Raw genomic sequence first — 25133 nt, 5'->3', positions numbered from 1 at the left:
GAGCATCAGGCGAACGACAAGCTCGTCTTGTCATTCAAAGCCATAAAAAAAGATCGGAAAAGCGATTGGATCGTTTATTGAAATGGCGGTACATCACATCTACTGCACATTTCAAGTTCCTTTGAAGCGTGTGTCGACTCTTAAAAAACGTATTGTGCGTAGACTGTTAGTTTTCATTCACTGTCACAATGATTTGCTGTGGTTTCATACCCAAGTTTACTTTTCTACTATAAAATCTATTGTATTTCATGTAATTCCGTAAATTGTGTAATAACATTATGTAATATCTCAACAACTATTACTATGACCGTATTAATGTAGACTATGTAAATATTACATATTAATACGGTATTCTTAGTTAGGGGCACGAGTTAACGGGTACTAAAATTGAAATTTGAATGTATACGCTTTTATATAACTCTTACATTGAGTGTATTTTTCTTTATAGAACTTTATAGTTCTGTATATTACTTTTACGAGACTGACTATAATCATACCCTCCCATAGCCTGAACTATTAGGCAGATTTTTGTTTACAAAATAACTGTAGGTACATAATATATAATTCTACCATAGAAAACTGTACACGTATTGAAATGCACGCTCATGTTTTGAACATAAAAAAATATAATATTAACGGCGCCGGCACCTCAGTATTCTGCGTTAAAAAGTATTTTATATGGTAATGCCATACATATTATCCATAACGACATTTTCCAACGGCCGACAATTTCATCGCTGGATGTGTTCGGAGACGCTTGCAGGAAACGATAGAGTTAGGAACCCATCAATCTTGTATAAAGGCTATGCTATCTTCGATGAAAAGAATACATTTATAGCACAAGAGGCAACTGCATCACTTGCTGGTAAGGGATTACTGCCGAGCTGTCTAGTGTGCCTTGGTATAGTTGTATTGCGAGCGACCACCGCTCTGAAGTCCCGCGTTCGAGTTCCTGGTCGGGAAATTGATGGGGTTTTCTGCTCAGTATGAGCATCATACTCATCATTATAACATGTTATTATGCCTAATAATATAATTTGGAAATTGAAATTTATTGCCTCATTAGTGTCGTTGTTATAAATTGAGAGCTGTTATTTTATATTATAGCAAAAAAAATACATCTATAGATAAGTAAAGAGGCCGAAGTCGTCTTAACTTCAGTCATAATACCTACAAAATAAAACAGAATAACATTTCTAAGCACCTACATTACTAAGTGAAATGTCAACACACAAATATTCAGAAAATATATCTTTCACATTTTATTTTTGTATACGGATATTAGGTATACAGCTCAATATATTTTTATTTTTGCTTACCAGAAACATCATCTAGAACTTTAAATTACAAATTAGAGCACAACTTCGTACGGAGCTTGACACCCTGAGACATTAGCAGTGTTACTTATAAACTTGTTTTAGCCTTAAGAGGTGCTTATGAATTGCTTAAGTAGCTGTCAAAAACATCACCGGTTTCCTAGTTTAAACCTTATTAAGAGGCAAGGCCGGTTTTAACTTACAGCTGATCGAGTAAATTTGTGCTTTGACCAACCATAGCTTTGCGAAATTAATAAATCAATTACTCTTAACATTATTTATCCTGGATACAATAATGTGGCCCTTATATCGTAAGACAATAATACATGTAATAGAAGACGTAACTTTCATAATAGTCCCGAATATTTAGGGCGACACCACGAAAACGAGCTAGCTGCAAGCGGCACGGCAAGCAGCGTGGCGGGGCATCAGGCTTTCTTCCTATTCCCCGTATATCTGTCTCGCTCACTTGTCGCTGCTGACATAAAAACTCGCGCAGACAAAGCCGCGAGCAAGAACCAGCTAACTATAGTGATTTAACTTATCACATCAACGCTCCTAGAAACCGAAAGTCCCACCCTCTGTCGTCTTGATACTTTAGACACAAATAATATTTTCCTAGAATCCATAATTCTAACTTTTTTAGAAAGTCGGTAAGCATTTACAAAAAACCGGACAAGTGTGAGTTGGACTCGTGCAGCGGTGGTTCCGTACAAACTTGTAGATAAGGTATCTAAGAATATATGTAAGTTCACACTTGACACACTTAAATTTGATGTTCGTTCCATACACACGTTTATAGCAACCGCAAATAATAAGTTTATAATAGCAAATTTACTTCTGTTATTGAAATACATATTTACGGTTTTCATTTTTTTTTCCTTTACATATGCTGTAAGACATTGCTTCTTGCCAAACTTGGTTATTCTAGATCAGGGATGGCGGCTAATGGCACGCGTGCCATTGATGGCAAAATAATTCGGGCACGCGAGTAATATGCCAAACATTGAATATGTAATAACAATAATAATATCAGCCCTGTATTATATACTTGCCCACTGCTGAACACGGGGCTACACTCTCCTCTACTACTGAGGGGGATTAGGCCTTAGTCTACCACGCTGGCCTAGTGCGGATTGGTAGACTTCACACACCTTCGAAATTCCTATAGAGAACTTCTCAGATGTGCAGGTTTCCTCACGATGTTTTCCTTCACCGTTAAAGCGAACGATAAATTCACAAAGAATACACACATGATTTTTTTTTTTTAGAAAAGTCAGAGGTGTGTGCCCTTGGGATTTGAACCTGCGGACATTCGCCTCGGCAGTCCGTTCCACACCCAACTAGGCTATCGCCGCTTATTGAATATATTGTATCTCCCTTTAACTTCATTTCGCTTAACGTCAGGTACAGTGAAGCCACTTTGCCAAGCCACAATAAAAAAAAGCAAAGACATAGTTCGGTCATAAAAAAGGGGGCAATCGAATAGATAAAACCGAGCCACGTTATAGGCTATTTTTTTATAAATAATGGTACGTTAACCACTAAAGGTTCGCCATCCCTGTTCTAGATCAACGGGAAGCACCTAATAGGTTTTGATTTCCTTGTCTTCATAGCTGAAAAGAGACTGTAGTCCCTATTTGATATAAAATTTCAAACTTGATAGCCCTACGCGTTTCCGAGAAAAAGGGAATCGACAGACAGATGAATAAATAATGATCCTCTAACGGTTTTGAGGTACGGAACCCAAAAAAGTTAAGGCGATATTGAGTTCACAATATTATCGTAAGTAAATACGGTCATTAGGCAATTCGCGCAAATACGCTGGAACTTCAATAGAAAAGAAATGAGAGTAATTCTTTTCGTCGATCTCAGAATAAGTCGAGTTATATTTTTTTATTCCAGTCGTATTGTATACATTTATTTCGACTGCCTTTCTCTGTGACTGATAGTTAAGAGCGAAGACTTTATATTAAATACAAACTGTTCCGAGTTTTGTGGTTAAAACATCATAACCTACGTTTACTCTTTGAATGTTCTAGCAAACAGCTCAAAATGCATGAACTTGACGTCAAACGAGAAGACAAGAGACGCAGCAGTGTAAGAAAGACGTACAATATCGAAAGACGTAAAAAAATAGTATAAAATCGGATCGTACCGGTAGGCTAAGCTGACATAAACCCAAAGAGAAAGAAAAGAAGAGGTAAATATCATATTAATTATCCCGCAGGGCATATTTATCACACATCATTGAGACGGTATATCCTCGGACACCAATCCTAACCAATTAAAATCCATTTCCGCAAAAAAAACGGTTACCGGCAAAAATCGGTCGTATGCGTTGATCGTAACGATAAATCGTGACTCACCTCGTGCCACCGACAGGCTGCCACACGGCGTCGAGCGGCAGATGCGCCGCCTGCGGAGGTGCACCACCTTCGCTGCCTCCGACCTCTGTCCGGCCCTCCCATCCCTGAGGACAATAACATTCATCAACATTTATATAAGAATCATTTACTTATTTATTTATTTATTTGTAATAAGGTACACCAACAGCACTACATATTACATCAATCAATATTATAAAAAACTATAAGGTACAGCATCTAATATGTGTGCTACTAATAAGTGAACACATCATTTACCACTAACAACATATTGAATTAAAATTTAAAACATAATAATAGGAAGTAGAAAAGAAAATTATAAAGTCCTAAAAAATATTAAATCAATGAGTAACAATTATATACTAAATAATTTGTCTATAAAAACTATTGTAAACAATGTCATATAATTGGCAACAGAAAAGGTTAATGAGAATATCTAGTTGACAAAAACTTCGAGCTTGTTTCACAATATCTCAGTAAACGCTAACCATCAAACACATGGGGCCGAGCTACGTATCAAACGGAACACCCCCCCCCCCCCCCCTCTAACCAAATGCGATTTCTGTAATCTAGTTACTTAGAAACATTGTAAAACCTTATAGTGAAAAATTAGAGATTTAAAAAAAAAAAAAAAAACAATATAGGACGACCAAATACAAAAGTCAATCTCCCAAATATAAACGAAGGTGCGAATTCAATATTAACTCTCTTATAAGTTAACTGTCGGATAATATTTACTCAAACATTGTGAAACAGGCTCCTAATCTATTAGCAGTATGTATATACTATGAGATCTTACTCTCAGGTTCCATTTACGTAAGTTTTACAATCTTGTTCACTGTAAAGAATTCACTAAGATCAGCTTCAAGCAAACAGGCAGCCGTAAACTCTTTTTATCAGGCACGGAAACGTATAAAACACTGATCCTACGTACAAAAATTAGGAAAACATTACAGTAAATTTAATATAGGAACACTTCTCAATGCCACATCACCAACTGTGACGAATTCTAGAAACTGACAAATAATAAACAATCAATTTTCCCAATGTCGCGCATCGACAGCGATATATAATCTTCGAGATCGATTCAACGTTCAATTTTTATTTATACGGCTAATTTTTCAATCGTAAGATAAGTCCATGAAATAAATAATAACTTGACTGTAAGTTTGTTTAAGTGTGACAAATAATTTTTGATTCGTTTGTATTGTACTTTATCGTTCGAATAAATTGTATCTCATGGTTGAAAAATGAGCTGTAATGTTACATTATGTGACGTGGTCACAGTCGTGTCTCCTGTTGAAGTCAATATCGTCAGATATCAGCGAAGGTAGCTTTTCAATTTAGTTTTAAAGCGGCGATTGCCAATGATATTGCTGGTGGTAGGATAGTCCACCGTACACAAGGTGTTAAAACCTGCTACAGTGAGCCACGAAAGTGTGTAGCGTTCCGGGTTTCAGGCTGTGTATATTCAGTTCCAACAAGCCCGCATAATTATGTCGACTATTGAAGGGAAAGGATCTCTCGTCAGTTGATATTATTTTGAACCCCACTCCACTTACCATCAGGTACAGTGGGGTCAATTAGCCGATGCCGATGCTCATATAAAAAAAAGTATTGCACCCGACACTTCATCAATAGCGAAAAAATACCGCTTAGTTCAACAAAATTCCTCAATAACATTTTGCTTCCAACGCGCTACAAAATAGCTAGAGTTACACACACATCAAAGCGTATATCCTATACTCGGGTTTCATACAAAGAGCTTCAAATACCATCGCTTTGAATAGCTCGAATATTTACCGTGAAAATTTAATAAACAGCACGAAATTACTATGTGGAATTTCAATTTTATTAGCATTATAGCGAGAACAAATAATTCTACGCATGGTTGTTATATATTTAAAATGTTATTTCGCTGTTTTTGCGTATTATCAAAATTATTAGTGGAAGTGTATCGTACTTGACACTTGAAATGATATAAACAGAATTTTATATGTTTAATATACAGCGGTATTTAATAAATAATCCCAATCTAAATCTTCAATCTGATTCCGAGATTGAACCAATCAAGAAAATTCACTTGTAAGCATGTCAAAAAAACTGTTCTAATTGTAAATTTTTGGGATAAATCTAAAAACAGCGATTGAGATTGTTTATTGAAAATGGCGATTAGAATTTAATAATACACTATTGGATTCATTTGGATAAAATATTGTACACAAACAGACCACTGGAATAACGTATTTATCCAGAAAAATAGCAAACTTTATTTTGGAACAAGGTACACGCTGAAGGACCGTGGACCTAAACTATTAATTAATTCATTGATTAAAACCTACCGCTGCTTTGAAGTTGACTAATAGAATTATTATTTAATAGGATAATGTTGTGATTAATGTGATTAAAACTGTATAAATATGTAATTTAACCTCAAACATTCAGATTTCCCGAATTTACAATAATATCAACCTGTATTATATACCGGCCGACTGCTGGACACGGGCGTCCTCTACTACTGAGAGGATTTAGGCCTTAGTCCACCACACTGGACTAGCACGTGTTCGCAGACTTCGCATACCCTCCAAATTGTTATAGAGAACGAGGTTTCCTTCATAGTTAAAGCAAGCGATAATTCACAAAGAATACACACATAACTTTATAAAAGTCAGTGACGCGTCCTCGTGTGTTTTGAACCAACAGACATTCGTCTCGGCATGGCAGTCCGTTCCACTCCCACCTGGACTATCGCCGCATTCATTCCGAATGATTTATGAAAATTAATTATAAATATGATGACCAATTACTCACAATTGGTACACACCTTCTTAATAAATAATATAACAGCGTAATAATACCAATTGTGTGACGTGCTCACCGCATGACGCTCATTACCCGATGATAAATATTAATAATTCGTACAAACACACGATATCGTGTTGTTTACGATAGAAAATATAATGGAGACTGCTCGAGAAGACTAAACTTATAATGTGGAGTGAATTTTTTTAAGTTCTGAAGTGGAGGCTACGAACTGGCAAACGCAGCGTCGGACGTCCACCCACGAGGTGGGCAGATGACCTCATAAAAGTCGCAGGAGGTCGCTGAATGCGGGCCGCTTACAATAGATCGATCTGGAAATCTTTGGGGGAGGCCCATGTTCAGTAGTGGACATCCTGCAGTTGATGATAATCATGAAAAATTTTAAGTTTATATTTAGGACAGAATGTCGGAATTGATTGATCCTATTATGACTTATTTTACTTACAAGCTATATATATTATTCCTTGGTAACACTTTTTACCCCGAGAACAGATTGAACGAGCGGTACCGTGGGCAACATTAGTGAGAAATAATGTCAAGTGAGTGCAAAAAGCCGTCTTAGTTTAGTTTACAATAGTAGCATTATGTAGGAGAAATAAAAAATGAGGTGGTATAGACACAATAACTATTTCAAAGATAGCAAAACTATTTAACTTGGTTCTACGATCAACCGCTTGCATGACGGTAGCTTCCTCGAGAGATTCAGTTCCAATTCTTGAGTTGAAATCGTTTTAAAACCTACAGAAGTGTTGCTCAACCTGAGAATAGCATTAAGGACCTCCCACGGCCTTCGAGATAGTATCTAGTACCTACTACACTGGCGATTATAGTTTTTAATAAAACAAACACGACAAAACACTATCATCAATCTAACCCCGGGAAGCCACTTACCCGTATTTGATTTTTATCTCTACAATTTGTTCAAACGCTATAAAATATTAAAACAACAAAAATCGATGGTGACCTTCGACGCTCATATTGTAGAGTAATTAATTATTTGTCAATTAAAACCTCACAAGGTTTTTATCATGGGGTAATTTTGGGATCCGTTTGTTCCATGGAAGGACCGCAAACGCCATCCCCAATTCGTGTCTATACTAAACTATTCAATCTTTTTTTGGCCACCGAAGGCAAACGAGCTAACGACAAGTAAATATACAAAAAATACTGTATGCTTAGGATAAACATATTGTTGTGACACGTTTTGCTTTAAAAAAAATACTGAGCGTTTGACAGAACAAGGCTGTTATCTTTGATAAAACGTATAAATCCTCAGAAATCGATTGGTTGGTGAATTATAGGTGAAAGCTATTCTGTAGTCAGTGATAGTTCTTTTTATTTTAATCAAAATCACCTCAGTTCTTAAGAGTATAATGAAAAGTTTGCTATTCGCTAAACGGTTCTCAATATTGGATTAGACAAAAAGAAATTTCTAGAATTTCATACGTTTAGTTCATTGATAGTGTTACAGTGGCACTAAAGTAAAAACCAAATTGCAAGGAACAAAAAACACTACAACATACTTTCCAATACCCCAGACATGCGACAAAGAGAATAAAAAAGATAAAACGAAATTAATTCCTTTCTATCAGACGTATACAGAAATTCCAGAGTAGATGAAAATCTTAGACATTTCAAAGTATTTAAAAAAAAAATAAATCTAGACAAAACATAGGTACCTAGACGTAATAAGAGACCTAGTCCCAACAGCAGTTTGCTGGTGGTAAGATATATTTTATATCCGCCCTGATAACGACCACCGTACACAAGGTGTTAAAACTCGCCATAGTGGCCCACGTAAGCGTCTCGTGTTCTTGGATCAGCCAGCTCAAAATAACCTCTGACCGGACAAACTGCCACATAAGTTATTATATTATGATGCGGCCACTCGCCCCCGAAAGTCCCTACATTTCCCGTTAACTCTGACATTAAACATGTCGTGTCTGGTGAATGTTTTGTTAAAGGCTGTGTTTTTATTGCTACAATGCCAATAAACGCACCGCCGTTCAGTCATGCCACTTGAACACGACGCTTGCTTAGTTCGTTTAGAAGGGATTGAAGTCTGTGGAATTTGAGCATTTGAGTAAGGTGATTTATTTTCATACGAACACCGCAAAGTGACCCCATTGCACCTGATAGTAAATACAGTGGGGTCTAATAGAATGTCGACTGATGAGATGATTACCCCTCAGCAGTCGACACAATTGTGCCGGTCTGTTTGAAATAGGATTAGTTATATTTCCCGAGGTCCTTTTTCCTATTCCGTTCTCTAAGATTTGCAGCGCATCCATCATTCTTCCGATACCATCGGCGCTTATTCACAGAGATCAAGTAACCATTAGGTAGCAATTACAGCAGTAATTGCTCCTTTGCCATCCATGCTATAAAAAAATCTGCCCTAAATAAGTCTTCATTATTTATATTTACATACACAGTATGACGCCCTTTTCCCGCCTAATTACTTTTATCCCAGGAAGGCTCACGCAACGTATCAACCAGGGAAAAATATTTTGCTATCCAAAATAATACCTCATTCGGAATCTCACGTGTATAGCGAAGCGAATACATCCAACATTATCGAAACTCAATAATCTCGCATTCCCAGCGACTCGAACCGCGCGGTTTCGTAAGAAATGGTATTCAGGGAGGAATCCTTTGTAAGTCTAAACAAGAGAACAACGCCTCACTTACTTTTACCCAAAGGAAACTCCGCCGTTGTTTGCAAGTTTTCTTCGCAAGTATTCTTTTGTGATTTGTCAAAGTGGGTCAAGGTTTGAACCGGGAACTTAATATTTCTCGATTATAAAATCATTTAATTATAACTTTAGACAAAGTGCGAGTTTAGATATGGCATTTATATTTCGAGCCATATCCTACTAATATTATATATGCGAAAGTTTGTGAGGATGGTTGTATGTTTGTTCCTCTTTCACGAAAAAACTACTGAACGGATTTGGATGACACTTTACAGTAATATTGGTTATACATCAGAATAACACATAGGCTACAATCTCTTCTCCCAGGTGGAGGTGCAAGCAAAAGGTTGTTAAACATCTTCGATCATATTGTTGATCGAAATTAAATATGCAATATATTCCATATTTTAATTCATGCACAATATACACAGAAACGAAGCCATCATCCCATATCATCATCATCATCAGCCTATATCTTTGTTCACTGCTGGACATAGGCCTCCTCCAATATGCGCCATTTTACCCTGTCCTCGGCCTGTCGCATCCAGTTCTTACCAGCGACCTTTCGCAGATCGTCACTCCACCTAGCTGGAGGGCGTCCTACACTACGTTTGCTGAGCCCTGGTCTCCACTCAAGAACTCGTTAACCCCATATATATATAACATATTATGTTATGTACTACATACAGTTTGAGGTAGGTATATATATGTATATGTTAAAATACGTGTACAAAAGGTCGATGTGTCCGCACCGCCGCTTCCAGGAATAGCCTAGCATCCATTAAAATTACATCAAAACATTGTATCGGTGAATCGCTAACATTAAACTTTCTATGAATGGTTTAATGCTTATTGTGTCTAATTTCATTCATATGTATAGCTATACAGACAGGCAGACAGGTTGTGTATTATATAAATAATCGGTGTTTTGTTAGATTTTAATTGGTGGAAATAATATTTTTCCATTTAACCATTTATTTCTGAATGGTTAAGTTTTAATATTATTTACTAAAGTAATAGAGTTCTAAAGTAATATAAAACGGCTATAAATAAAAAATGCCATGTTTCTACGTTGTGCTTACTGAGCCTAGTCGAGCTGGGCAAAAACAAACGTCACACCTTCATACCCGCAGGAATAGGCAGATGTGTAACCAGGGCTCCCGTGCCATAATGTGATAGGAGGGCACGTATATCGCCATATCGGGCACTAATTCTAGACTCCGAACTGATACTTAGCAGGATACCCCAACATCACCACCCGATCCGTGATTCAAACTCGGGACCTCAGAGCGGTGTCGTACCGCACATACAATACTACACCACCGAGGCAATACTTTCATCATCATCATCAGCCGCAGGATGTACACTGCTGAACATGGGCCTCCCACAAAGATTTCCAGATCGCCCTATTGGAAGCGGCTCACAGCCAGCGATCTCCTGCGACTTTTATGAAGTCATCTGTCCACCTCGTGGGTGGTCCGACGCCACGCTTGCCAGTTCGTTGCCTCCACTCCAGAACCTTCTTGCCCCATCGGCCATCAGTTCTGCGAGCTATGTGCCCTGCCCACTGATAATACTTTAACTACCTTCACATTAAAAAAAAACAAATCACCCAAATGGAATTATGTACTAAATCCAAACCCTTAAAGCTACACAGTGCATTCTCCCAGATGGAAAGGACTGGAGGAAATTTTTCCTTACCAAGGTTTATTTGAAATGCCAAAGGCGTGCGGACTGTTTTTCAACCGAGCTTACAGCGACAACGCGGTTTCAATTTCGTGAGAATTTTTTGCGAAATCTTGAATGTAACAGTGTATTGAGTTAGAAGGAATTGTAAGTTTTCCATTAGCGATTTTCTTATATTTTATTTATAACCGATTGAAATAGATTGAATGTGAGGTAGAGTATGGTATAGTTCGGCACGAATAAATTGCGATATTTTTTTTAAGATTCTTTTTGATGACTGTTAAAGTCTTACTAATATTTGAATGTGTTTGTGAAATTGTTTGTACCGATTTTAAATCTGAATTAAAATATTTTGCAAATATATGAAATCCTGGAAAAATATTAATAATATGGGCAAGGTCGTTCCCGGAAATAAGCGCAGTTTTATTCTAGGACAGCATTGTCACGTGGGCGGACCCGCAAGCAAAACTTTAATAATTCATATATAACTAACAAACCATTTTGAAGCATCCTAAAATGTGAATATTATCTGACTTCAAATACAATTAGACAATATTCAAGCACATGAAAGTTGGAAAGTAAATTTTCCTTTTTAATTTTTATATAATTGTAAAATGAAATGTTAGTGCAACATATACTTTTCGGACGACCAACATCTCTGTCCGCTCTATTGCCATGAAGGCAATAAATCGTACGAAACGTCGCGTAGACAGTAAATAACATATAAAAACTGCGATAAAACCTGAAAACTAGTTTAATATCGCAATTATTAAAAACAAATTATTATAACTTTCTCGAAAATATGGATCTATCAAATGATACCCCATCTGCGTGGAGTGATTCTAGTGTTCATGTCACAGTGATCATTGACGTATATTCTATACAAACGACCGTCCATATAAACTATTTATTCGACATCTGAAATAAAATAGCAACCAAAACATCACTATTATAACTTATTTATTCACTTGAACAACAAATAATGTTATTTATTTAACTAATATTTTTTATTCACATCCAGATTTACACTTAACTCGCGTTTTATATTATGAGCGCCACTCCGTACACAACCACAAGCATCATATTGACACCATAATAAAATCAGTTTGAATGGATGACAGTTCAATTCAGTGGAACACAGTGAATGTTCGGAACGCCAAATCTAGTACGTAGTACATATATAGGTAGTGATCGTTTTACATTAACTGATGCACATCGTGTGCAACAAAAAATCCCGCACTCTCCTTATCAGTCCACTATCTGTACAGCTGTGGCTTTGAGATTACAACTAAAGGTATTTTATGCAAATGAAGTACATTTTTCCCTTTTCAAGTGTAGGCAGAGATCCATACGATCGATAGCTATGCGAACTCCTTTGGGAACTAGTTTATTAACGTGACGAACGCAGAGTTGACTTGAAGCCGATTTTAGCTTTCAGAGATTTTTTTTGCGGTGTTTAACAATCTCATGTTTGGCTCGGGTCTGAGTAGCTATGGCCGGCAAAATTCGTACCTACTGAACTTTATAAACAATTATAATGACATTAAGAAAAACAGGTGCTCCTCAAAATCTATGGTCTGTGGAGTCTCTGATTTTATTGCCTACGGAAGAAGGCCCTATATATCTGCCTGTCTACAGACTAAAAGTCCTTTATGTGATAAAGGAAATTCCTTTCATCCTTCACATATATTCACGAGACAACACAACATAGCTCCAAGACAAAATTTCATGTACAGTCAGCCACAAAAGTAGCTGAACGAATTTGAAACGTTTGTACACATTAATTCGAAATATTCCCTTTTCTTTGTCTAAAACAAAGTAAACCTTTAAAGTAAATTTTAGTACAGAATTGTCGACACCAAGACAACATTTTTAAGGCGATTTGAAATTTTACATCCAACTCCTTTTGTGTCTGACTGTACATACACTTTGACATCGATATTAAAGTTAACAATGTTATCAAATACCGAAGTACACTTCACCCTCTGCCTGACGGCGAATTATTGGGTATCGAAATTTTGATTGCGTACAAAGTTATTTTTGGTTTATTCATCCTTCGCAACAATGGTTTAGACACGAAAATGCCAGTTAATGGGTGTTTTTGTAAATCATTTAGCCCGTCCTGAACGGCGTTACGAAAGTAGACAAGATTAATTTTATACAAAAACAATACAAATACTCTTTATTGTAGCCGTTGTTAAATAGAGAGATTAATAAATTTTCTTAAATCTATGGCGCACAATGGGCGGCCTTATCGCTACAAGCGATCGAGATTAATTTTATTAATTAGGAGTAGCAGGAACACGCATATAGAGACTTTCCCGCCCTCACACCCACCGCTACAACTCCTGTAAGCCAGGATCAGCAGGGGCACGCATTATAGCACCGAGCAGCGAAGCTCGGCGAGTCTCAGGGAAACTTACGCATCATCGATTATACTCATCATCATCGTATATATCATTTTAGTATCGACATGCGCATTTAGTATCTACTAGGTATTGCTCGCAGATAGATTCGTCCGTGTGATAAACTATGCTTGCTACAAAAGTACCCTAAATCACTGGCTACCCATAGCGCCATCTATTTAAAAATCGGATTGAATGGTCAACTATTTCCTATTACAGCAAATTACTGGGATAAAAACTGGCCTACGTATATATTCGAGGACATGGTCCATTAATATTCTAAATTTCGTCCAAATTCAGTGGTTTCTGCGTTTACTTCTAGCAAACATCCAAACATTCCCATTTATAATATTATTAAGAGTAAAACTAATTTTGCACGCCATTTCGACCATTTTAAGTCCATTCCTGAGATAATTTGTAGGTAAGTCCATATAGCATTCAAAAATATAGTAGCTTTCCATTGGTAAAAACGTTTTCAAAATTTAAAATTGTAACACGAGTGAGCAAATGCATTTAAAAAAACTATGAACTTGTTAATATGCACGGCAAAGTGACCTCACTGCACACGACTGACGACAGATGATTACCCCTTAGCAGACGACACTATTATGCTGGCCTGTTGAAAACTGATATACACGGGCTGATCCCGGAACGCGACACACTTATATGGGCCACTATGGCGGGTTTTAACACCTGGTGTACCTGTAATAAAAGAACAAGGAAAAAAAAAACAATAAATATTTTATAATTTCCACAAGCGAACCCCCACAATTGAGTAGCCATCATATCATACGCTGTTATGATGACAACCAACAAACATCATCGATTTTCAATAGCAGCCCAGATTTTCACAACATTCGAAAACTTCTCCTAAACTAAATCACGCTCCCAAAATTACTAAACCACCTGCCCAATTAGTAAAACTAATTATCTCTCTCAAAACAACTTAAAGCACGCCATTTCCAACAGCTCACTAAGCCGTGTGGATTCGAGTGTCATTTTTTATCCGAAAGAATTTCATTAACGTTCCGGCAAGATGTTGCCTCTGTGAAAGATGCTCAGCACTTACGCTTATAGCTTAAACATAGCTCTGTAGGATTTTGTACTTCAAACGTTTGGAATACAGCAATTTGTACCTTAACATCCAAAGTCGCAAAGGATAATCGATGAGCAAAGAAGAATGAACTTGTTCAACACGTCGAAACTAATTCCTATTATAACTACTTCTTTTTTACTATCATTTCAACGGTTTCATTATAAATACTTGATCAAAAATATAACTTAAATTCAATTTATTTTTATATTGTGAATATATCATTCTTTTTTCTCCTTTACATTATGACTTCCACCATTCATCTATCAATGATTGCACGACCACGATAGAGTGCTTTTATCATCTGTTAATACAATAGGGATATTCGAAACTAAAAAGTATCCGCAGAGAATAATCTCTATGCTAAATATTCCTAAAGAGGACCGATGTCGGAAAAGTTATCAGTTCCCTGAATAAAAAGTAAATCATTCAGAATAACGTCACTTCCTATTTTCAAAGCATTCAAAAATTGGCCACTATCTGGGCGGATATTAAAGATATACCACCAGAAAAGTTCGATCGTTGCAGTCACAAGCCAACACGCCATAAGTATATGTAGTTGTTGACGCGCGTCGGCTTGTCATCTGAACGGTGTCTAATAACTATAAGAACAAGTAGCACATCATGAAGAAATCGCATCACAACCGCTCCCCCTGAAGGCCGTCGCACCAACGAATTATCCAATTACCAGTATACGTTCCGTATATAAGAGCACGCGCGCACTGCGATTTATTTAACGACTTTATGTAGCAGAAGTTTGACGTTAGAACGTAAATTATTATTCAGGTTGTAAGTTTCGTATTTTGCAAAGTTTCTTTTTTATAAGGAGAAAGAGAAAAATATATTATAGGGGTAACCTGATTGAAAACGTTAACAAGTAAAATCCACGTCTTCGGAACATTGAGCTTACTAAATATATGTATAATATAAATCGCATCGATTTTAATACAAAAAAAAAGTAGGTATGTTATGTTGTTTTTTCTTTGTTTGGCATCTGTATACCTAGATTAGTGGTAGAAAATTCTAAATTCTATTTTTTCAGATAAACAAAGCTGAGAAACAGACTTGTTATCACAGCAATGCTCCGTCCTCAGATAAAAAACGTCTATGAATAAGGGGATTAATGTAACGATGATCTTTTAGGTATCACTACGTCATCGCTATAATTGCTAAATAAATACATAGGATTAGAGACGTTTTATTTACGACGGAACTTTGAATAAACGAACTCGATAGTACAAATTGCTCATGGAATTTCATTTCGCTTAGTACGCTGAGACATTACTCATTATTGAATCACATAATTTCCAGTAACATTGACTGTAAACGATAATAAACATATAACTATGCATTACTGCGACAAATAAATCGCTCGGAAATAAATCGCAGTGCGCGCAACCTCTGTAAAGCTAATAACGTCTTCGTGCTATTTCGGAAACACTCGTGGCCGCTCGGCAACGTCTGTGTTTCTTGTTTATTTTTAGATATTTTGTACAATACGCTAATGGTGCCGCTCTCGGCTCCATTCAACGTTTCTATTGTAGCTAGTAAACAAGCAAATAAAACTCTATGTTGTGGTAATAGTGGTGAAATCTCTAACACAGTGTTGATTCACATACGACTGTTAAACATAATTAATGTAAACGAAACGTGAATGGATAGATGATGGGTGTGTGTAGATTGTATAATTCCTGGATTCAATTCATAAGACATGAAGTTAGTCACGCATCGATTACAATGAATTTCTCCGAGACAATCAAAAGGGAATATGTCAGCAGGTGGGTCATCTAGTAAATTGTCACCACCGACCAAGACCACCCACACTGCTAAATGAAAGAGGGTGATGTGCGAACCTTTAAGGAATAATAACGATTGAACGACTGGCTTTAATAGGCCTTCATCAATCTCCGGTTAATTTATAAAATATCTGTTTATTATCAGATTATAAATACGAACTCGTAACTTGTACCAACGCTTAATTAGAAAACCACAAAACAAATATTGTCTCAACTAATATATCGAACAAAACCATCCACGAGGACATTTTTCAAACTATGCCACCCGTCTATATCAAAGCCCAGTCCCAAACACGATCCCTTAGCAGTGAACGATAAACAAATTAGGTAAATTTGCGAGGGCTGCTATACATATCTCCACAAAGGCCAACGTTTCCATGAAATATGCTTAATAATAAGATAAACATGGACGCAGTCTGGCATACAGATGGGGGCACAATGCCCCCTACTATAAGAACATCTCAAATGGTTGGAAGCTTATTAGAATGTAGCGGTATTTGTGTGGCATAGGTTATTTCATGTTTGTGTCTACAATTCTGCGTCAAGACAAATTATGTTGACGCAAATGTATCCCCTATGTAGGCACTAAAACACATAATTGTGTCCCGTGTCACTGTGTCGGTACTAATACTCATACATTATATCAGTAGAGTACAGTGTTGCAGCTTTGACAATAAACAATTGTTTTATTGAATCAATAATATTACTTAAACTAAAGAGGCATCCTCACAAGTTTCGTTTAATCCCTCAGCCTAAGTTTTCTGGTGGTAGGATATATTTCATATTCGCCCGGATAGCGATCACTGTACACAAGGTGTTAAAACCCGCCATAGTGGCTTGCGTAAGTATGCCGCGTTCTGGGATCAGCCTATGTATATCCGGTTCCAACAGGCCGGCATAATTGTATCGACTGCCGAGGAGTAATCATCTATCGTCAGTGGACGTTCTATTGCACCCAATTCTACTTACCATCAGATGCCGTGGGGCCACTTTGCCGAACCCACCTAAAAAAAACTAGTACTATTGCAGAGGCATACTATAGTAGTACTCTAAAACGCCTCTCGCTTACCTGATGGAAATGTGATGTACTTTAATCAGCCGATAAAACCTACAGCTCTTGAAGCCTAGTACGTCCACATGTGTTAAGCGATAGACGCTTGGGAATATCGAGATAAAGCTAAGAGGATTATATAAATAAACACTCAGTACACTCTGATCCCATACTAGGAATCCTTGCGTGTTCGAAACAAGGGACTTTAGTCTTTATTACGCGCGGCACAAACATTGCGGATCACACAAACACAAACACGGCTCCAGTTGTATTTGTCAAAGATGTTTATTTTAAATCTATCTTCTGGTAGGTATAATGATTTCTTATGTTGACGCGAATGTTAGACATCGGAATAAAACTTTTTTCTGGTTTTATTTTTAGTTATTTATATTGAAAAAAAAAAATAAAGGTTTTGTATAATACAATTATTGTAAAATATAAATAGATATAGCAACTTTCACTTTTCGGACGACCGACACCTAAGTACGTCCCGTGACCACGAAGACTGCGAATTATTCGAAACGTCGAGACAAAATTATAATATAAAAAGCCGCGATAAGATCCGAAAAATAGACTTATTTTGATGTTCTGGTGGGTACTTGCGAAAAGCACCAAATATCTAACGGGCAGGGTTAAGAACTGCCTTAACGTAATTTGGGGAGCTTCCCCGTCAAGGTCCAGGTCGCGTCGCTGTTGAAAAATGAACACCTCAAGACCTCAGAGCTCCCCAAATAAAAATAAAACTATGTAAACATGCTTAGATCAACTAATTTACTGCTATATTTAATCTCAAAAATTGCACCATTGTATCAAAATCCCAAGAACAGACTTCATTTGGTGGTTGGTGGTTTGAGCATTTAGAGAGGATGGATGATAGGACACTAACAAAAAAGTCGATATAATATAAGGCGAATGTGGATGGAAGAGCCGGTAGGGGTAGACCGCACCGAACCTTCAAATGTCAGATATCAGACATTCCTTGTAAAGGCCAGATCAAAAGTACCCTGAACCGGCGGTAATGCATGAAAAGATTGATGAAGGTGGAGGAAGCGAAAGACGTATTCCAGAATCGTGCAAAGTAGCCATCCATAGCCTATGCCTACCCCTATGGGATAGAAGCGTGATACTATGTAGGTATATATAGACTTCAACGCAAACAGAGCCGTTAGCAGAATCTAGACAAACTTATAAATGTCAATGGTATATTACATCGCGGAAACAAGCAGACATTTCCGTTAATGCCACAGAGGTAACACCAAATGAATATTTCATTCAGGCAATCGATACCGTCCCCGTACACAATTGTGCAAATATCATTTATTCTATTATATTTACTCGAGTAACAACCGCCATGTCTCGGTTTTCTCCACGGTTCACTGAATAACTAATGAGCAAGGAACCAAGCATTTGCTAACTGGAGATATCAATAAATTGCTCTTTTAGTCTTGCGGAGACAATAAGGATCAGGAAAGAAAACTCGCCATGTTGTGGTAAAATGTGGAACCAATTTCTTGTACTGACAACTTTAACTTTAAAATGAAAAAGCCAAAAGTGGCACCCCCAGAGCAAGTTTTTATTTTCCTGGTCGAGGTATTAAGTCTATTTTGTTAATACTTAATACAAAACTTAACATATCAACATTATAGCATTAAATGTATTGTTTTTATAAAGTTTTAGAGTTAAATATCGCATTGTGTTAATTTTTTAATTTAACGCTCTCACACAATTGACTTTTATTATTACTATTATCTGACGGGTTTTCTAAAGAGACTGTCAATAACTTTTTTTCTCAAATGTTAAAACTTCAATGAATATTGAAACTACATTTGGTTTGTACAAAGAACATTACTGATTCACGACTCGTCAAAACAGAACCAGCATGAATGGTTTTAGTCACAAACGTTACGTGCTTACGCTTGTACTGACTATCCGTCATCACTCATGATCCGTTCAAATCCAAAATAGAAACCAAAATGATTTTTATTCCTTAGCGACATTTACAATATTCCGTAGAGCCGCAGCAAACTTGGGAATGATGCGCAACAAAACAATATCAATCCGTTACGTACGTATGTACATACGTTTGCTGGTGGTAGGATAAATCTTTATATCCACTCGGATAGCGACCATTGTTTATAATGTGTTAAAACCCGCCATAATGGCTCACGTGAGTGTGTCGCGTTCCGGGATCAACTTGTGTATATTCGATTCCAACAGGCCGGCATAATAGGCTACCGGACTCATTTTGGTTCTTTACTATTATCGAATATTTACATAATATAAATTATAACACAGAAGGAATTATAAAATCCAGTTAAAAATCAACAAGTTATAAGACTTAGAATTTCGGTGGAAGGGGTAATTAACAAGAAACAGAAAAGAGACGAAATATCCACATGTGACGTCATCGGGAATTACGACGCGTGCGAAAAAGAGATGAAGCGATATCCCCACATCGCGGCCACTTCTGCACATAACAATTTTAAATATAAATTACTCGCTCATTTTTAACCAATATTTATGCAGTTTTCGCAGGAGTGCTTCTTTTTCGTATTATTAACCATTAAATATAGAATAATGTACAAAATCAAGCATAGGCCGGTCCCCTATTGTATCCAGTGTCCACTGCCGAGGCGTGATCTCTCATCAGTCGACATTCTGTTGGACCCCACTCCACTTACCATCAGGTGCTGTGGAGTCACTTTGCTGTGCTGGTATAAAAAACACGTTTAATGCAGAACTGTTACCTGGCATATTCAGACCTTGGGCCTTATTCTCTATCCCGCATGTTATTTTAACAGTGTGTAACAAGCACGTAACACAACGCATCATGTTCAGGACTATAGAAATTTGGCTTACAGAATACCATTCCACGCACATTTCTCGAAGATAACATGATACGGCCGCGTTACGCAGTTACACTATCATACAGAATAAAGGCCCTGATTACCCACATTTGACATATACACTACGCCCCTAAACTTAGTTCTAGGATAATACAAAAATATTTCTAAAGCAACAATACACTTTTTATACCTTTTATTATACAAATGCATAACACTGAAGATTTTGTTTGAACGTGCTAATCTCAGAAACTACTAAATTGATATTTTTTGCACTAATACGAAATTACTTTTCTCCTGAGTGCTATAGACTACTATTTATCCTAGAAAAACTATCACGCATGCGTAGCCGCAGGCAAATACTAGTTGACCATAACAATAATATTAATGACATTCCCAAAGGTTTCCGAGTCGCTGCCGTTTACGCAACATGTACCTTTGATGCGTAGTTAGCGTGACAATTACACTCTGATACAGAACATTTAATAGATCTGAATTGAAGTAAACATTTTACATTACTAGGCATTGTGACGTCTGACGTCTCAGGGCCGTGAGAGTAATCAAATGCCATGCTTTGTGAGCAAATCACGAACAATAAAATTTAATTGTTGACGATATGCGAAAGTTCATAACTTTGAACCGAATTCTAATTCTAATGAAGTATTTTTGTGTAATAGAAATGGGAACGAACACATGTATGTCGTGCTGTGTATGTGTGTCTGTGTGTTTGTGTGTGAACACTATAACTTACAATATCATATCGTACAATGTCAACATGCAAAATCAATACCCAATAAATGCTAATTTAAAATAAATATAAATCTATGTGTACCTCACAACACAGTGTGAATTACCCATCTGGTGCTCGAAACGCCACTTTTGCTCAAACAGCAACACCAAGAACTTTGAATCACAAAGTGCCCACTACATCACTTTGACACTTCCCGTTTTAAGTCTCATAATGGCAGGTAATTAAACTGGCTTTAGTTCCCTTTAACCGGGAACACGGCAGGAGTTACATACGGCCTCAGGAGTCGGCCTCATGACATTGATAGACAAAGCATTAGTTTAATTCTAGCGGGAGTTGCATACGGAAGTGAATTATACAATAAAAATATTTCTTTATGGCTTTGACTATTGTCGTTCTATGTTTTTATTTAACTGTTATTCTATTAATATTAATATTTATTTTATTTTAATTTTATTACATCACACTTTATTGTACACCAGAGACATAAAACATGGAACAAGAAAAGAGAAAAAAGTACAAATCGTGCGATGGCAATCTCTTACAGACAACCACGGGATGTATATAAGAGAAAACGGAATAATATGGGACAGCATAAAGTGTACGAAGTACCTATATAATTAAATTAATATATACAAATATTACATTGTTTTTACATGATATTTACATAAAATCATAAATTTGTTAATTTTAGAATGTAAAAATGAACTTTAATGTAAAGTAAGTTTGACCGATTGATTTATTCGACAACATTAAAAAATATAGTAGATTGTATCCGGTGGTAGATAGTCGATTTTATATTGTTTTCTACATACTTAGGACCATTCGTTAAAGAGTTGTCGAATGATTAACAAATGTAATAGTAAGCTTGTGAAATATTGATTAAAATAATGAATGCATTCTTGAGTGTTTTATTTCACACAAAGGTGCAGATTTGATTTAATTTTTTTTGTTCTCAGAATGTAGTGTTAGTAGTAAAGTAACAACTATAAGAGGGAAAATATTTTACGCTACCGCGAAGTTCACGTAATAATAATTATAAGAGGAAATACATACACTGTATAACACCGCAGGTAGTCTCTTAGTGCATATAATTAGCATCTAATTGCGTTATCGCTTCATTGATATACATATATCGGTCTCGTATTGCAACCTTTTATATTCAGACACTGACCCACTTATCAATGTGTATTATATTTGGTGTAATGTCATGATATTATAGTGATTCTATGTCAGCCTATGTACCTATAGTATAGATAATGTGTAATAAGTTGCCTTGCTGAGAAATTTCAAAAAAGGAATAATATTTTGGATGTGTGTGTATTTACTTTCTGAAACTATAATTTGTATTTAATATTTTTTTATTTAAAGTAATATACAATTGACTATACTGTATTGTTGTAATTAAATTTGAGTGAAAATTCATAATTATCGATTAAAAATAAACCTATGTAACACAAAAAGAATTTGCTTAACAAACCGCGTTCCACGCTAATCCCGCTTCCGTTTAACAATTCAGCATTATTATAGGTGTCAACTTATGCATGCATGCACATATGTGTATGAATCGGTGTCTATGTGCACTTTGTATGTAAATTGTATATTCCGTGTAATCTTCTTACGCTGTAATATTGTTTTAAACTATGCACATATTAGTAATGATTGTTATGCACAAACATAAACTATCTAGGAACTGTGCACCCACACGTTATTGTTACATGATGTGATAATAAGCGAGTCTTATGCTATACCTATATCGGTCACAAATTCAATATTCAACTGAAAGAATGAAAATCAACTGAGTTTTCCACTCACACACACATGCATACGCACACGCACACAAACAAAGTGAGTTTTCGATAAAAAATATTGCTTATCGCGAAAACTCTATCCTAGAACTTAATGGCCCACAGATAATCCTCGCCACGCTGCCACTACTTTAATGAAGCGCATGTTGTACACTTATACACATTTATACTTAACAATAATAGTCAACTGACCGACCTTCGATCAAATAACCTCTTAAAATAACCTCACAATTTAAAATAACGTTCTAATATGATAATATATGCTTGAGCCTATTTATAAACATTACGCGAACACTCGCTCGACCTCTGTACGAGTCATAGACACAGTATAGTCTTGATTTGTTAGACTGATAGACTACGCCGGATTACCGGAATATTTATACTTTTTACATATAGTGAATGTTGTGTGAGTAAATACAAGCAGTCGGCTTTAATTCCTTGCGTAGGCAGAGGCACTTCTAGTGTGTACCTGAAAATGTGTATTCGGTCTCATGGGTTAGTATTAGCTTTGCCAGACTTCCCGTATTTACCGGGATGTCCGTATTTTAGGCACATTTTAAAATGCCCGGCGGGGGACAGATTCTGTCCCGTAAAAAGATCGATCTAAGATTGACAAGTACTCACGCACGCAACATTCGCATTTTCGCATACATATCAATACGACTCGGTTTTTAATACATTTTTTTATTTTCTTTTTCATTTATGGATAAATCGGTCCATTGATCATTCGTTTAGGAGCATGGATATCATAGGCAGTCATACATATATACACATACATACACAGCTACACACCTCTTTTCATCAGGGGGTAATTAAAATCAAGCATGAACTTCAAGAATGTATTTATTTAATTATTCATAAAATAACAAAGTAAGTAATAGTAGTAATCTTGTTACATCGTAAAGTAAAAACAAGTTCACACTGATATCAGTTATGCGTTTAAAATACTGATTGCAATGCAAAAGTAGTGCCGAAGTACGACTGCACTTTGAACTAAAGGAGACGAAATTATGTTGTAAGGGTATACATAGTTTATTTTAACTGTAAGGTAAAGCCGTGAGCTATACTTAATTACCAAAACTGCTAGTAGACACCTATACGAGAACGTATTTGACTAGCCGTCTTAGTAGGTACTGCCGCAACGTCTATTTTACTACCAAGCCGCAGTGGCATGCACTGTTGTATTCCGATCTGAATGACATTATACCTAGTCTAATTACTGGGTCGTGTGGGCTTGATATCTTATGTTTCAAGGTGATGAGTGCAGTAGAGTGCCACGAAATACGCTATAATTTAAAATTCTGTATGGTGGTGCTTCTGTATCTGTCGTCGTATAGTTTACCATCAGGCGAGCGGTATGCTCGTCTCGTCATTCAATTGAAATAAAAAGAATAGTATTTCTCACAAATTTAAAGCTAAGTAGCATGGATTCAATGATTTTATATGCTTTTGATCTTCAATCTTCACTATTATGGTCAAGTTTCAAAGATTTATTGTAAGGACTTTATTCGCTAGAACAGAAACTAAATTACTGCATTGATTAAAAAACAGCGTAGTACCGTATTTATTTATTTATTAAAGCGCAAACCAAAGATCAATACAATCAAACAGTTTTACATTTCTTTATAACATACAAACTGAAATTAAAACAAGATTGTATTATACTTACATGCTGTCACTTATACTCAATAACATAGTTACATTTAATCAATTAGTAGGTCAATGAGTTAAGTAGTAATTAATGAAAAGTTAAAAATGTATAGCTCTACTTACAAAAAAACCGTACGTCCCATGTAAGTTTAAAGCGTTTTGTCTTGCTCTGACGAATGTCAATTAACGTCAAGGAAGCGAGACAAAACATTGTAAAACTATGACAGACGTATACAATATTAATTATTTGATGTAAGTATATTGAATACTAAACAAATTTCATCATATTTTTACTGTATACAAGTTAATACCTACTGACTATTATTTATAGTATAATATGGATAACACAGTTTTATAGCTCTAATAATGCAGATTACAAAGATAAATTGCAATCATAAAAAAACTGCATTTAATTCTTTTATAATCTTTATTATATTTATATGGTGGATGTAGATACGATAACATTTGATTAAAAACTTGCATAAATAATAAATATAATATGAGATAAATATCGATATAAAACTATTATTAGGATTTCATCGAGGTTTTTATATTATAATTTCCTCCCGACGCGACGTTTCGAAAATTTTGCAGCCTTCATGGTCACGTGGTGGTAAATTAATTTGTAGTATTTTTATACGATAGTCCTTAACCTAATTCAAAGGGTTTAAATTTCATTGACTTTACCATATGTAATAAGAAAATATATTCTATATAGCCGCGTTTATAAATACATATAAACATTATATATTTCTATTATCATATTATGTTCTACGGCGAGTATATCACTCACCTTCGATTTGCCGACGATATTGTAGTCTTGGCAGAATC

General features: G+C 36.1%; 1 protein-coding gene across 1 annotated transcript in view; it reads right to left on the bottom strand.

The window, feature by feature from the left end:
• LOC115452130 overlaps positions 1 to 25133 on the bottom strand; it is a 318239-nt gene that overhangs the window by 66779 nt on the left and 226327 nt on the right. Inside the window, exon 2 of the mRNA XM_037437820.1 lies at positions 3686 to 3789. Coding sequence (XP_037293717.1) covers positions 3686 to 3789 — 104 coding nt within the window. The remainder of the gene's footprint in view (positions 1 to 3685; positions 3790 to 25133) is intronic.

Source organism: Manduca sexta, chromosome 12 (assembly GCF_014839805.1).
Source record: "Manduca sexta isolate Smith_Timp_Sample1 chromosome 12, JHU_Msex_v1.0, whole genome shotgun sequence".
NCBI lineage: Eukaryota > Metazoa > Arthropoda > Insecta > Lepidoptera > Sphingidae > Manduca > Manduca sexta.
This window is presented reverse-complemented; position numbering and strand designations above follow the sequence as displayed.